Source organism: Chaetomium tenue (assembly GCF_020726465.1).
Source record: "Chaetomium tenue strain MPI-SDFR-AT-0079 chromosome Unknown F5144scaffold_3, whole genome shotgun sequence".
NCBI classification, from domain to species: Eukaryota; Fungi; Ascomycota; class Sordariomycetes; order Sordariales; family Chaetomiaceae; genus Chaetomium; species Chaetomium tenue.
Window position 1 is genome coordinate 1,754,092 of NW_027117331.1, and position 15,923 is coordinate 1,770,014.

Consider the following 15,923-nt stretch of genomic DNA (forward strand, 5'->3'; position numbering starts at 1 on the left):
TAGGAAGTCATGTTGGGGAAACGGGACGCTGCATGAGGAGAGAGAGGGGGGGGAGAGGGGGGGGGGGAGGGGGGGGGGGTTAGGAAAATAGGTAGCGCATGTTGAAAAGTCAACTCATAGAGGGGAGGAAAGTGAGACGAGATAGAGAGATCAAGGATTTGCTTGCTTAGGCCACTGCAGTGCATGCATTTGGAAGCAACTAGGAGAGAGAACTAACTACTAATTAATTGATGCTTGCGGTTGGTTGGGCTTCAGGTACAAAGAACTTGGGCTCCAAGTGTCACTTTCACAACTCACAACTCCCCTGTGGGCACAAAGTAAACATAACCTGATGGTGTAACGTCATGTCCCTGCCTGGCTTTCGCCTGGTTTCGATGGAAGCTGATGGTCACTAAAAGCCAGGCAACAGCTGGAGGGGTCATTACGAGGCTGTGGCAGGGCGGACTGCTGTCAGTGCGGCCCGGTGGCGTGGGCGGGGCATGGAATTGAAGTTTGAGCTTTCCAGGGAGTGCCAGGTGTGAGCTATACCCATACCGTCGCTCACAGTGCGAGAGTATCAGGTACCGGGGTGAGGTGGGGCAGGGTTGAAGACAGGAAACCAGGCGATTCTCAAGTTCCCCATATGTAACCTGCTTATGGTTGTCTGTCTTATTCCGGGGGGGCATTTATCTTTAAGAAGTTTGTTTGCATTTTTTTTGGTTATTTATCACCTTAGTTAAGAAGGGCATCATACCCGTTTCCCTTAACAGAATGCGGAAACAGAAAGTGGTTACGTTATACCGACACTTTGACGGCACTCAAGCCATGTCTCCACCAGCAAACCCGCTAAGTGCCACACATACCGTGGGAAAGCGTTGATGCTAACACGGCCTTCGCTTTCCCTCGCCGGAAAAAAAAGCCGGCTTTAAAACTGTGCAACAGTTGCTTTTTGGTGGCCGCATGTTCATGTTGCACAGGCTTGCTTTTCAAGAGTTGGGTGTCACATTCATTCAAGAGACTCTTGGAGCATTTAAATAAAATTGTCAACAAAATCGAGAGCAAATGCGCCTGGGCATGCCGACGCCTCACTTTACCGCTTACCTCTAACTCTGGATCGCCTTGTTGGTCCTGGGTCGCTGATGCACCGGCCGTTCGCCCCATTGCACCCTCCGTTGTTACCGTTCCGTTACCGTTGCCGTCAGCCCGCCCACGACTGCGACTGTCCCCTCCCAACGCCGTGACCACCAGCACCTGGCCACCTCTTCTTCCGGCTTCTTCTTGCTCCTTCTTCGCCGTTGCCGACTTTCGTGCACCTTTTCACCCTCGCTTAGCGACCAGGCATTCCTCGAGCTGCGCAGGCAGCTCGCCTTCACCACGTCTTCCCAAAAGAAACGGAGGATTACTCGACAGTCGACTAGGGAGGACGACAAGTTCGAGGACTTGGTGCTGCCCTCCACCGAAGACGATACCGATCCCACCTTTTCCTTCTCTGCCGCCTCCCCCTCCGATTTGAGCACACCCACTTACTTACGTGCCGACTCTCTCCCCGCTTCGGGCGTCCCACCCCGCCTGCAGAGCCAGGGCGCCTCTTTTGCCGACTCCCCGTCCTCCGTTGCGAGCTCCCCCTGTGCTGCCTCGACCGACCTGTCGATCGATTTCGACCGGAATCCCGACCTCCTTGACGCCGGCTTTCCCTCCCATCTGCCGGATTACGGAGCCACGAGAGACCCTTCACCAGTCCACCAATCTGTCCGCCGAGCTTTAATGGGGGGCGCCGCCGATTCCCCCCAGCGTTCGTCCTCCCCCCTCAAGCGCCGGGCATCCAGCATGGAACCGGAACAAGATGCTATGGGCGCGAGGGAGGACGTGGATATGACTACAGTTCTGGACTCCCAGGGGACGGAAACGGCAGAGGGATCGAGCGAAGGGCCGGCCCAAAATAGCATCGAGGAACCCCAGGTGCCTGTGGCTAACACGAAGAAGCCGGAGCTACCTCTGCGGACTGGTAATGCCGACTTACCCTGGACATACGCTCAATACTTTTGTGCTGACTCCAAGAACAGACATTCCTCCGCTCGACCAACAGGTTAAAACCATCGAGACCCTTGTCAGCGCTTTCGCCGAGACGCCCATAAAGGAGGGCGATGAAGCATACCTTGTGTCCCGCCAATGGCTTGGTAGGGCCCAGGCTTTCGGCTCGGACACGAAGCACGTTAGCAAGGAAACATCAGAAGTCTCACTGGGACCCGTCGACAATTCCGACATCATCCAGGCCATCTTCACAGATTCTGCCGGCGAACTCTGCGTCAAGCTAAAACCGGGTATGGGCACTGAGAATTTCGAGCTGTTTCCGAAAGACGCATGGGATCTCCTCCTGTCATGGTACGGCTTGGTCCCGGGGCAATCACCTATCATCCGCCTGGCCCACAACACGGCCCCTGATTCCGTGAGCATCCCAACCATTCAGTTCGAGTTCCATCCCCCGGTGTTTACCATCCACCGGTTATGGTCCGCGAATAGCCCCATCCCGATCGAACAAGAAATCAAGCTCAAGAAGCCTGCGCCTCCTGTCGTGGTCCAGAGCACCTCATTCGGCTACCACAACTTCTTGAAACAGACCAAGCAGCTTGTTGGTGTGGCCGCCGACAAGAAAGTGCGCGTGTGGCGACTGCTTCAGACCATCCCGGCCACGGAGACCAGCTCAGAACCGTCAGGAATCAAGACCCCGCCCGACTCGCCTGGCCGCGATGCCGAAATTCTTGCTGGTCCCCCCTCAATCCCGGGGGCCTGGCCAGAAATGCTTGTTGACGTGGACACGTTTCTAAAGCTTGAGAAAGATGTTGACCGCGGCCTGGTGGATGCCGAAGACACTACCACAAACGCCAACTACAACGGCAGGAAGAGTCTGGCATTGGTAGGTTTGGCCGTTGACCAGACGCTTGTCCTAGACGAGCAGATCGACCGCGATGCTCACGTCTCCACATACCGGGGCACCGCCATCAAGGACAAAGGGGTAGCAAACAAGGACACCTCAAACAGCCTCATCGCGCTGCGCGGTAGTGGCAGTGGACGCAGCAGCCCTACACCTCAAGGGGTGCTGACAAGAGGCCGAACGCAACAGAAGTCAGGCCGGACCCTGGGGTGTGTCGGGTTACAAAATCTCGGCAACACCTGCTACATGAATTCGGCGTTGCAGTGCGTCAGGAGCGTCGAAGAGCTCACAAAATACTTTCTCACCCACGAAGCACACAAGGAGATCAATCCGGATAACCCTCTTTCGCATAATGGTGATGTCGCAGCTGCCTATGGGCGCCTACTGGAGGAGATTTACAAAGATCCGGCACCGGGTTCGATCGCCCCCCGGAACTTCAAGGGCATAATCGGGAGGTATGCACCGGCCTTCTCCGGATATGGGCAACAGGACTCTCAGGAATTCCTTGGTTTCCTCCTTGACGGTCTCCAAGAGGACCTAAACCGGATCAAGAAGAAGCCGTACATCGAGAAACCGGATTCCACCGACGACATGGTTAACAACCCGGCGGCGGTCCGCGAGATGGCCGCAAAAGTCTGGGATATCACGAAGAAGAGGGACGATTCGGTCATTGCTGATTTGTTCACCGGCATGTACAAGTCCACCTTGGTGTGCCCTGTCTGCGATAAAGTCAGCATCACCTTCGACCCCTTTAACAACCTCACCCTACCACTCCCGGTGGCCAATGTCTGGACTCATACCATAAAATTCTTCCCCCTCAACGATACGCCTGTCGATATCGTGGTCGACCTTAACAAGAATAGCAGCATTAGAGCCATGAAGCAGTACATCTCCACGCGGGTTGGGGTTCCTACAGAACGCCTTTTTGCCGGCGAGGAATTCCACTCGAAGTTCTATAAGCTCTACGAGGACGGCTCTGCGGTATCTGACGAGATCCAAGGCAACGACATCGTTGTTGTGCACGAGATCGAAGCCCCCCCTACCAACACCTCCGGGTCCAGGAAAAAGCAGGCCAAGAAGGAGCGGCAGAGGTCATCCTCCGAAGAAGAAGCGGATGACTCGTCTCCGATCGATGATCCGAGGATAGAGCGCATGCTCGTCCCGGTCCTGCATCGGATTGAGCCATCAGAACCCTCCGTCAAAAGGCGATTTGGGCGTAAGAGCGCAGACGCCTCTCCACCACCGCACTTTATCATCTTGACGCCCGAAGAGGCTCGCGACATGGAAGCCATCCGCCGGAAGATCTTAGAAAAGGTGACCACCTATACCACGTGGCCCCAGCTCGCCTCATATCGTGAAGACCCTGACGCCGCCGATGCCACGGACGCGGAAATGGTTAACAACCCAGCATCGGACGTGGACTCTGCAGGCGATTCTAAGATTGTTGCCAAGTCGGTCGAGGGCGAGGACGATATGGTTGATGTCACGATGGGTGAAGCTTCCGATGCACGGAACGCTTCTGCTGCCGCGACGGCTGAGGGGTAAGCTCTACACTAGGTCTTGATGTGAGAATGGCAGATCGCTGACTTTGTAAGAAGATCTTCGCAGATATTGCGACGCCTCAACAACAGGCGGCCCAAGTGGGTCAACCCTCTCGAATTTCTGGAGCCGGAGCTGCAAAACCTCTTTGGGTTGAGCTACTTCACCGAGTCAGAAACACCCGTACCAACCGGTTGGAATTCGACTACGGACGATGGCCTCTTGCCTCCATTGAGCTCTAGGCAACCTAAGGTGGCCGCCTCGGACGTGGAGATGCGTAGCCCCGAGCCGCTCGACGGCTCCGACGACAGCGGAAGCGAGCGGTCGGGAAGATTGCCCGCTTCCGTCGTCACTCGGATGACTGAAGAGTCTAGCGACGACGATTCAGACTCTTCCAAGCCCAAGGTCAGTGAACCCCGCCGCGTGAAAGAGCTCAAATTGCACTTGACTGACACATGCATCTGTATCTCAGAACCTGCAACCGCGACTCAACCAAGTAAACGGTCGCGGCAAGAAGAAGGGCGGAAGGCAAAAGACTTACGGCAAGAAGGGAAAGAAGCACTTCGAAAAGCAGCAGCGTGGTGCCCGATTCCGGCAGCAATCCACCATGCAGTCCCCCATCGAAGCAGAGGAGCTCCTCCCGGGTGGGGCTCTGATCGGCCTGGGCGAGGGCATCATGGTTGAATGGAACGAAGCTGCTTTTGACCGTGTCTTCGGTGGCACGTCACCCAACGAAAGCCCGAACATGAAGACGTACCTCAAGGCCCCGGTATTGGAAGACCCTGCGTTGTTAGCCAAGCAAAAAGCACGGCAGCTTCGTAAGAAGAATGGCATTGCCCTGGACGACTGCTTGGACGAATTCGAGAAGGAAGAAATCCTGTCAGAACAAGACACCTGGTACTGCCCTCGCTGCAAGGAGCACCGCCGTGCCAGCAAGAAGTTCGATCTCTGGAAAACCCCGGATATCCTGGTCGTCCATCTGAAGCGCTTTAGCTCTAGCGGTTGGAGGCGTGACAAGCTAGATATCCTCGTTGACTTCCCGGTGGAAGCGCTAGACTTGACAAAGCGTGTCATCGACAAGGAGGATGGGAAAGAGGAGATTTATGACTTGATCGCTGTGGATGACCACTGGGGCGGCTTGGGCGGTGGCCACTACACGGCCTTTGCAAAGAACTTCGTCGACGGCGAGTGGTACGAGTACAACGGTGAGTTGCCTTGCAAGGTTATGCGCCATGACCATGCCTACTAACATTCGCTTTTAGACGCCACAGTTACCAAGCAAAGAGACACGGCTCGGGTGGTGACATCGGCCGCGTATCTCTTGTTTTACCGCCGTCGCTCCGCTGCACCCTTGGGCGGTCCCAAATTCCAGGAAGTTTTCGACCGCTTCAACCAAGCGGGTCTCGATGATGACATGTCAGAGTCGGGGGAAGGCCAGCGTCTCGGCCAAGGCTCATCCTCCCAGCGTGGATCGCCGAGCGCTTTGGCCGGAGCAGGTCTAGTTCACCCTCGGGGTAGCCGTGGTTGGGATAACAGCAGACGCGCCGGGTCAGAACGGCCGTCATACCAGGGCATCGATGACGATGCCGACATGAGCACGACATGGAGCAATCAGGACACCCTGCACAATAGCATTGAAGGCGACGACGAAGGCATCGGTCTCCCAGAGGAGTACGACACAGCCGGCATGGCCGGCATGACGTCAGTCATCGGCCCCAGCAACTGGAGCTTTGACAACATCATCGGGACTAGCAAACCTGGCTCCGAGGCCGGTGGCGACGACATCGCCAGTGACGTAGCCCAAAACGACGGCTCGTCGTTCAACGGCGAAATGACCGACATCTTTGACGACGCCCCTGGCATGGAGCACCTCCTCGACCAGCCGGAACCCGGCGCCGACTACGTCGAGCCCCCCGAGCCGACGTACGCCGGGGCCGACGAGTACAGCCTCCCGCCGCCGCCGTCCGCCGACACGCAGGAGTTCATCAGCAAGCTGGCCGCGCAGACGTGGGTCAAGCAGCAGATCCACACCGTCCCGCCCGCGGTCGATAACCTGGTCGAGGACGACCGAGACAGCGATAAGGTGGCGGAGATCCATGTCGGTGGCGACACGGATGGGGCGGCTGATGATGCGCGCTCTGCTGCTGCTGCTGCTGCGGCGGCGGCGGCGGAGAAGCCGTCGCCGGCTTAGTACGGTGGCGGGGTTCCTTGGGGACGGCATGGGAGGGGAGCCATCCTGGTGGATCCGGAGGTTGGCCGGTGGTGGTATCATAGGCGCTCCGTTGCGCATGAGGGGAGTCGGAAGCGAAAAGTGCTAGATGTGGTTGTTCTTGTTGTTATCATTGGTTGTGTGGCGTTTAGGGTTTTGTTACCTTCTGCTTTTTCTCCTGGTTCTTCTTCTCCCGGTCCTTCCCATTAGCCCATCATGTGTGACGCAATTCATTCTGGCGTGATAGGGGCGGGGGTTGTGGTCTTCGTCCGTCTGCGGGGAGACGGGGCTGGGGCTACCATGCTGGTATTCCTTCACTTGGGCCTATCACGCATTTATCCGTCTACCCTACCCTACCTACGATCTGTCTCCCCGTCTGCTTGCCTACCTCCACCATCCACATTTACACACTCGTTACATTGCTTTCTATTTTCACCCGCGTGGTACATGGGGTGGATTGGAATGAGGATTGGGCTTGGGCTTTTCGGTCTAGGCAGGGTCATGAAATCGAGGGAGCGAGCAAAAACCACAACATACTTCTTGGGGGGGCTTGGAGGCGGTTAGATGGAGGGAAGGGGGTTGCATACATGCACTACTATCGTGCCGGTTAGTTTAGGTTATGGGGGCGATACAAAGTGATGAGGGATGACCGAAATGGGACATGGTGAATGGGGAATGGTGATGTAGATAGATGGATCATGGATGGGCTGGTGGGTGGGTCACCTACCTATGCAACGAGGAATGGGGTGAGCTCCTGTCCCTGTTGCGATGGGGGGAGGGGGAACACAGAGAGAGGGCGGAGCATGGGCGTACAAAAAGTAATTGATTGTAGACTTTGTCTTTTTTCCCATCCATTCTCTTCTCTCTAGTTAGGCTAGTTCGGTGGGGGGGGGGGGGGTGAAGTGACGACGTAGGATGATTCATAGTCGGTCATGAGTGACGTCAATACTTCTTGCTTGCTTGCTTGTAGGTATGTGGTGGCGTGTTAAGGACTACCTAGGTGGTTAGAATATGGAAACTCGGCCATCTATTGGATTCCAGGTCTTTAAGAGCTATGCTATGTGTGCTAGTGCCGCTTGTCCAGGTAGTTAACCTATTGATCGGGCAAATATGGTACATCATACGCTCTGCCCATACACACATATGTTGTTTTCACAGTGCGTGTTTGATGCTGGGTGCGTTCTGGCGTTTGCCCATTTATGTTGGTACATACTTGCCCCTGTTCTTAGCCCTTGTGTTTTATTTACCCCGGATGGATGCGTTTTTCTGTCATGGCCGAGCATCGCATGACTGATCCACGAGACTGGAAACGCTAAGCCGTCTGTGACCGGGCATTTCCCGGGCGTGTGTGACAGGAGGTGAGTAGTGTTTTGGGTTTGAGATCTCCTGTGCATGCATCGCTTAGAAACGAGGATTTGTGACTGGCGATGCTCAGCTACGGCGGTTAGCGGTTGCGCATGTTGGTTGCGCATGTTCACACACGACACTGCACCACCGTCGGCCACCAGAGCCGGATCAACAGGGCTGAAACGGTTGGGGCGATGGAATAGGTTATTTATAGACTTTTCCTGTGCATGTCCGGCTCTCCTCCCGGGCGGTTTCGATTCGATAAGATACGAAAAACATTGTGGCGGTTGCTGTGGGCGGTTAGGGTATCTGGGTGTTACGTAGGTCGGTCGTTGAAACGGCTTGACCAAGATGTTTGCTGTTGAGTGGAGGAGAAACACAACACGGAAGAGAGAGTGACTCAGATGCTGCAGAAAAGACAGGCAACAGGCAACACAAGATGGCGCGCGTAACCGATACACATGTATGTCTCGGAGTATTGCTCCTGCAAGTCATATTTGGGGAAGAAAGGGGGGAGGGGAAAAGCGAGGGACTGGCTATTCATTTAGCCATTCGACCTAGAGCTCCGGGCTCACCGGCGACGGCGACGACATCGGCTGCCGGGATCAAAAAAAAAAACCTGGCCTTCTGGCGTTTGTTACCGTGGTTGAGGACTTAAGGTGTTGATTTGTCAGGCAGATCAGTGCCGAGTGAAGTCAACCGATTTCACCCGCCGCATCGCACATCGAGCTGTGCCCCTGTGATCAGTCGAGACGGCGTCCCATGATAGGCCTGGCGTAGATTGGGCCTTATTTGAGCCGCTTGCCATTGAGCTGAAGCTTGTGCTGTTGGGGTGGCACATGGCAACGTCATTGGTGAATGCGGGAAGGGCACTGGAGGCCGCAGCGAGAGGAAGCGGCACGGCTAAAAGCACATTGAGGGCACAAGAAAGCGGCGGTTTTGGAAGAACGAGTGTTTCTACGAAGTACTTTGTGCGTGTTCGGCATCGGGGGATTCTTGGGTTGCTCTGGGCTCCATGGCATGTCTGTTGTTGCCCGTCGGGACTACACAGTACAGACCTCTATTCGTACGTCGTGCCCAGTGTATGTGCTTGGTATATCCCGTACTTTCGTAGCGTAGCATGCATTTCCTCCAGAAACAACATGGATGGCTCGGCGAGAAGGGTTTGTGGGGAATGCCTGGGTTCGAGCTGGGTGCTGGGTTCGCGGGGCTGGAGGAGGGCCGACTGACGCAGGGGTTTCCTCGCGGCAACGGTTGGGCGACTCGTGCACGTTTGCGCCATTCGTGGGGGCCTTGGCGCAAGTACGAATACCGAGACTCTTGTTCGCCTGATTTGCCTGCTTCAAGCAGGCCCAAGCCCGGATATGTGGGGTGGCCAGCCAAGCCGCGGAAGGATGAGCCCGTCTCGAACTTCCTGGGCCGGCCCTGTTGTTCCATTTCCAAGATCATCGCGCCGGCCGATGCCCGCCGCGGCCTTCTCCGGCCTGCGATGCCCGGTCCGCGATTGCGATACCTCAATTTCTCTCACGCTCCGTCCCGGGTTGAGACTAGGGCTGTCCGATAGCCAGTGGGAAGGCTTCCAGTGCCAGTGCGCCCCATGCGTAGTTATGCACGGACTATGTCGATGATTGAAACGTGGAACGACGACAAAAGCTGGACACGTCGGACCTGGGCCGGACGGTTCGGGGCCTGGTAGCCCATCTGCTGCTGGTATCGATCTGCGTTTTGAGCTCGTGCTCCGGACGCACAGGCACGGCTCGCAGCGTTTGGGTTCAGCCGAATGTCGGGCGACAGCGATGATCCTTTTGTGGTTCGGTAGGTTTGATCGTTTGGCGCTCATGCCGGCCCAGCGAACCGCGAAACGCCAGTACACTAGTTAGGGGCCCGTGTCCTTCACGATCCCCCTCCATTTCCCCGTTATTGATTCTTTCTTTTTCATGTCAACACGACCGATCTGCTGCAAGGAAAAATCGTTAGGCCCTTGATATTTTTAGTCCCTGTGCGTATTTCGCGGTTTTGCTCAAGTCTGCGCAGGATGTTTTTTTATAGGTACTGATCAGAAAACAACAGCTGCTGGGGGACCTGATATAACTGCCTTACCTACCGATGTTTGGCTGTCGCTGGAGACCGACAGTGGTCGCTGGCAAATACGTTTGCATTGGAGAGTTACAAAATCCAACCCATCTCACCAGCCTGCTTGCTGACTTCGTGGTTGAAATGGGTTGGTATGCTACCCCGGGCTATTCTCCACACATCCTTGCCACGGGGCCCAATTTCCTCCGAGTTGCTTTTCTCCCAGGTAAGATTCGCCCCACTCTGCTATCTCTGTCCGAGGATCATTTTCGTTGTTTCGATGTTGTCTGTCTCCGCAATGAAAGCAGTCTTCGAACACAAAAGGGCCCGAGCGGTCGGAGTGGGTGCGGGTGCGTGGGTGCGTGCATCACGGCGGTTGATGTATGTAGTTTGTGGCTACCGAGTAATAGCGGGGGTTTTATTGGTGTGCTGGGCATCCGGCACTGTGTTGGCGGTCGTTGCCCGCATTCCTGTGCTGCCTCTTCTGCGGGGACAGGGCCTGGGCACGGGCAAGTCGAGGTTTTGGTCTTTGCAGTAGCGTGTTCGACGGGTTTTCGAGAAGGCAGCCAGAAGGCCGGGGGACGGCGAGATGGGCCAGTCAGAGTCCACCCCGGCTCTTCCTGAGATTGAACCTTTCCCGCCTGCGCAGCATGGCCCACCCCAGCCGAGCAATTTCACTGGTTCCCGCCACCAAAAGGAGGGGGGGCGCACCCACACCTTCCGCGCTTCCCCCGATTGTCTGCCCCTTCCATGCTCCCTTCCATTTCGTAGTGTTCCACTCACCCATTTCGTCCAACCCACCTGCCGCCTTCAACTTGTGTGGGTGTGTGGGTGTGCGAGTGCCTGCCTGTGTGCGTGTGTGCTGTGCGCCGAACACCTTGGGAGGTCCTTGCCTACCACCCTTCATCAAACCCCAAGACCAATCGTGGGGACTGCCTTTTTATTTCCGCTCCAATTGCCCATTCGCATTTCCCCTAGGGCTAAGTTAGTGATAGCGAATTCGCCCCATGGGTTCGAGCGCCCCGAGAGCAGGCGAGACCGAGGATTTGCTTGGTTCTTTCTTTTCGAGGCACAAGCCTGCTTCCCCGATTTCATCATCCATCACCCACACTTTGTGGTAGTCTTGTCCTCTACACCACCACCCTTCTGGTCGAGTCCTGGAACCCAAACACTCCCCCATCACGAAGCGTCAAAACAATCCACTTTGGGAAGTCCGAGAACAGCACATGGCGTGTAATCTGTATCTTGGGCAGGTACCTTCCATGCAGTACGTCCCATCCCCTCCGGTTCCATTTGCCTTCGTGCCTTCTTCCCTGGTGCTGTCCCCCACCCCCCCCCCCCTTCCTTCCTTCATGCCTCGTCTCCACCTCTTGCTCCCAGCCAAACCCACACCTCCCTCTTCGCAAATCTTCTGACGAGCCAGTGCACCGAGACCCGGCGCTCTGGCCTTTGCGCTCTCTTTTTTCGTCACCAACGCTTCCTCCACGCACCACACAGCCTCCCGCAGCCCTATGCGCGCCAGGCCTAACCTTAGCGTAACAGACTATCCGAGCCTCATTTAACTTGACCTTCTTTATCCCGCCCGACCTTTTTGCACCTTCGACCCGGCGATTCACCCTAGTTCGGCGACGCGAAAGGCATACACGAAACACTTCGTCGGGCGAACCAATCGGTGCGCTCCCAAGCCCCCGTTGTCGGCGCCGACTCCGACCCTCTGGCTGCGTCACTATCACATTTTCTTCAAGGAGGGCCGCTCCTCGCTATCCCTCGACGAACGCGATCGGCGCCGACCTGCCGTCTCCTCATCGGCTTGGCCCATACCACCGCCGGATACGTTCGCGAGCCCAGCAGTCGTATCCGGCCCCTGCCTGGCCCTCCGAGCTAATAACCTCCGTGGCGGAAGCGTATCTGGTCGCAAGACCGGTCGCTTGTCAGGCCCACCATGGAGACTGTCCCGTGCAATGTGATATATGTCGATCGTTCCGTGTCGCGGGACCGGAGCATTAAGACCGGCGAGCATATCCGCGAAGCGAATGCGCCTGAGGTAGAACCGGCGCATGTTATAGAAAATGCTGCCCTTCTTTTGGACGTGTTTGACCAAGGTATGTATGCCGGCTGCCGCCTGATCCAATCGATTCGCCGCTGAGATGCTGGATGGATTGCTAATTTGCCGGATACAGTCCATTTGTGCAGCACCGGAGACGCATGTCTGTCCCAATGGCGGAGCCTCCAAGAGACTTCGATGGCCGCCCTCAAACCGACCGTGTTCGTATTGAACACCCCTCATCAAGACGACATCCCTGAGTGGCCCCGTTCGAGGTCTCCCTCGCCGCCATCCCCGATTGCCAACGCTAGCGAGAACCAAGAGGCGGAACTCTACGGGTTGGCATTGCTGCGGACTATCATTTCGGAGTCCCATGCGCGCAGTATGTCCAAGCTTGTTGTTACGGTTCCCATAGTTGCTGCCGCGTCCGGTGATCATTCGGGGGCCGAGAATCAGACGAGCGAGGCTAGGGGCCGCACTGTCGATAAGAGGATGCTGAGGAAGTGTCTCGATGTGGGTGCGACGGATGTCATGACGAACCCCATGAACGCCAAGTGTGTCACCAGCCTCGAAATCCATGCCTACCGCGCCCAACTAGACGCTGCTGAGGATCAAAAGGAGTTGATGGAGCTCCGTCGGGGCCGAAAACGGTCGTGGGTTGGTATCTGCAACGAGAAGCCATTCGCGTATCTGCGGGAAGCCATGGTTTCGAAGCTTATGGGTCGGATTTGCCGCATCGGGAGCGAGACTGACGAGGTGGCTTGTAGCATCAAGCTGTCCATCACCGCTGAGAAGCAGGCCGAGGTCACGTCCGCAGTCGGCCAATGGCACTTCTGCGCTCATGATTTCACCGAGGACGAGCTTGTTGTGGCGGCTTTAGTCATGTTTAAGCACGCATTGTCAATGCCCGAATTGGAGCCATGGCGGATACCAACAGGTACGTCTTCTGCTGTCATGGCGATCAACGATCCACTGACTGACCGATTCACTCAGACCGGCTACACCGCTTTCTTCTCGCCTGCCGGGCGGCTTACAACACGTTTGTCCCGTATCATAACTTCCGCCACGTGGTTGATGTCCTGCAGGCAACCTTCCATTTCCTCGTCCGCATTGGCGCACTACCACCCTACCGCTCGGCTGATGGTCTGCTGTCCGCGGCTTGTCGCAAGTCACCAATCGCAGAGCTTCTTCGCCCGTTCGAGGCCTTAACCCTTCTCATCACGGCCATTGGTCACGATGTCGGGCATCCCGGCGTGAACAACGGCTTCCTGGTGACACTGAATGCGCCACTCGCCCAGCTGTACAACGATCGTTCTGTCCTCGAATCGTTTCACTGTGCTGCCTACTCGCAGATCTTGCGGCGGTACTGGCCCGAAACCTTTGACGACAGCAAGATGCGTCACTTGATGATCAGCTCGATCCTAGCCACCGATATGGGACTGCACTTCGACTACATGAGGAAGCTAGGCGATTTGCAAGGGAAGTTGCGTCCCAATAACTCCACCGAAGCTTGGGACGAAGGCGTCAAGAACGAGCAAAAGGCGTTGGCATGTGCCCTTCTGATCAAATGCGCAGATATCAGCAATGTCGTAAGTTTATTCCCCCCGGCAAAAAAGAAAGGCTGTTGTCCTTGGCTATGATTCTGATTCCCTCGTAATAGACTCGACGGCACGATGCTGCCGTCCAATGGATGAGCATTCTGTCCGAGGAATTTTCGCGACAGGCTACCATGGAAAACGAGCTGGAGATCAAGACATCGTTGATGTCGGAGCCGAAGCAGGACAAGCTGTCACTGACCACTTCACAGCTGAAGTTCATGAATTTGTTTGCCTTACCGCTTTTCCAGGGCGTTGCAGACATTCTGCCCGCGATGCAGTACTGCGTCGACGAACTCCTCTTGAACAAGGAATTGTTTGACCAGTCTCTACTCGACGAACAAAAGCGGCAGTCGCCTACCGAACCGGCTCCGCGGGACAATGGCTTCGATCTCTCCCCGAAATCGATAAATTTCACGACCTCTCCAGATCCGGCGACAGAAGCGCATCCCGCCAAGGGGGATATGGGCTCAGTGCCAAAGGTCGTCGAACCCCAGATGTCAGAACCAGCTATTCCTCCCCAGCAGGCAGATACTTTCCAAAGGCTGTATCCGAGCCCCAGGCGGCCAACGGAAGGACGGATGGTAAACGACATTGTCACCAACTTCTCCCCAAGCAACGACTTCACCCAAAACGGACCCTTCTCCGTCAACGGTAGCAGCCAACAGCACGGCCACACTCGCCAAAAGTACAGCGAAGCCACGGAGCGTAGCTCTGCACCCAACAGTGGTGATTGGGCCTCACAAGCAACAAGCGCCACGACTGGACGGATGCCTCTATCCCCGAGCACCCAAGGTACCAGCATAGTGAGCCGCGATTCGTTTGAGCGACCCCACAGCCACAGCACTAGCGTGCCCGTTCCGAGCTTGTCGGCACCCGATGAATCGCCTACTACCGTTCCAGTGTCAGCTGCTACAACTCAGAGCAAAGCAGACGCGAATGCCCCTGGCTATCCGCCGCCACCACTGACGCTAGATGGGGAGCATGACGCGCTGCAAAACGGCCACTACCACGGGTACACGAATGGCGCAGCGCCGAAGAGGAACGGCGGACCCGAGCCTGTTGATACTGCCAACCGGCAGCTTAAGAAAAAGCCGAGCCGGTTCCGGATCAATGGGTTCCAAAATCTGTTCCGGAAGCATAAAAACTCGAGTCCGCCAATGCAGGCGGCTGATACCGCAGGGTAGGGCTAGGGAGGCCTTTTGCTCCATGCTCGAGTCCACAAGGCGCGATCTCGAGTTGGGACGCCGCCCGTTTCTCGTTTGGATGCGAGGTTTTACCATCCCATTCCGTTGCTTCGCCGGGGCCCCTCTTGTGTCGGACCTCGAGGCCTTCCCAGACCCGTTATACCGCTGCGCTTCTCGCGCATCCTTCAGTTTACTGCGGTCCATTTCATGGTTTTGTTTCGCATTGGCATTGAACTTACGAACGTCGTGTACGATGATGCGCCGTTACGCGCGTGGTTCGTTCACTGTCTCTTTCTTATCCAGTTTTTCTTCATTTTCTACCCCCCTCCCGGTCACGTATATAAAGATGAGACGGGCACGGCAAGTCAGAATTCCTGGCCGGGGTTGGCTTCTCACTTCATAGCCCTAGGGTTGGTTGGTTGGTTGGTAAAGGAAAGAATGAATGGGCGGATGGCACGCTTTGTGGACGGCGCGTGGGGTTGTTGGTCTGGCTTAATCATGGGGCTGGCGGAGTTGGTGGTCTAACGATGGATTGTTTGGGAGTATAAGTCACTTTCCTTTCCCCGGTCGGTTCACATACCCTTCAATTCGGGGGGGTGGGGAGGGGAAGAAAAGGAAGAACGGGACTGTGAGAGGAGGCTGCGGCATGGCCAGACGGAAATGCTTGACCCCGGCAAAAGGGAGAGAAGGTGGAGGGGAATACGGGCTGTATATACGTGGATGTGCTACGAGCTGTACAAAAAACATGCTATTTCCCGTTGACAACAACCTCGTGGTCGTCTTTGCTCGTATTCGCTGTTGGCCTTTGCCACTGATGGGCTCGTTCTCATGAAATACACCATCACGTTGCCCCTAAGCTTCTAACCACCTCTTTCTGCCTCTGTGATTTGAGATGCCCTCCCTCAAGGACGGTCGTCGGAAGGGGGTAAACACCTCGACCGTAGGGGGCATGTGTAAGGCATGGACGTGATCAAAAATTGCAAACGAGCATAGAGGTGGTCGCGGGCAGAGACACTAA

The 15,923-nt window shown here is 56.1% G+C and overlaps 3 protein-coding genes across 3 annotated transcripts; all 3 read left to right on the forward strand.

Moving 5' to 3' along the window:
* Nucleotides 1–1,442: 1,442 nt before the first annotated feature.
* On the forward strand, nucleotides 1,443–6,906 carry F5144DRAFT_175151 (uncharacterized protein). The gene is made up of 5 exons (XM_066782663.1): nucleotides 1,443–1,984; nucleotides 2,043–4,452; nucleotides 4,510–4,855; nucleotides 4,923–5,655; nucleotides 5,713–6,906. Exons 1-5 carry the CDS (start codon nucleotides 1,744–1,746, stop codon nucleotides 6,639–6,641), a joined length of 4,659 nt encoding a protein of 1,552 aa, XP_066644616.1. The 5' UTR covers nucleotides 1,443–1,743; the 3' UTR covers nucleotides 6,642–6,906.
* Nucleotides 6,789–7,534, forward strand: F5144DRAFT_175159 (uncharacterized protein). The gene is made up of 2 exons (XM_066782664.1): nucleotides 6,789–7,369; nucleotides 7,462–7,534. Exon 1 carries the CDS (start codon nucleotides 6,876–6,878, stop codon nucleotides 7,221–7,223), a length of 348 nt encoding a protein of 115 aa, XP_066644617.1. The 5' UTR covers nucleotides 6,789–6,875; the 3' UTR covers nucleotides 7,224–7,369; nucleotides 7,462–7,534.
* A 4,272-nt stretch (nucleotides 7,535–11,806) lies between these two features.
* Nucleotides 11,807–15,009, forward strand: F5144DRAFT_175169 (uncharacterized protein). Its single transcript, XM_066782665.1, has 4 exons — nucleotides 11,807–12,181; nucleotides 12,260–13,060; nucleotides 13,117–13,712; nucleotides 13,784–15,009. Exons 1-4 carry the CDS (start codon nucleotides 12,022–12,024, stop codon nucleotides 14,903–14,905), a joined length of 2,679 nt encoding a protein of 892 aa, XP_066644618.1. The 5' UTR covers nucleotides 11,807–12,021; the 3' UTR covers nucleotides 14,906–15,009.
* Nucleotides 15,010–15,923: the final 914 nt, after the last annotated feature.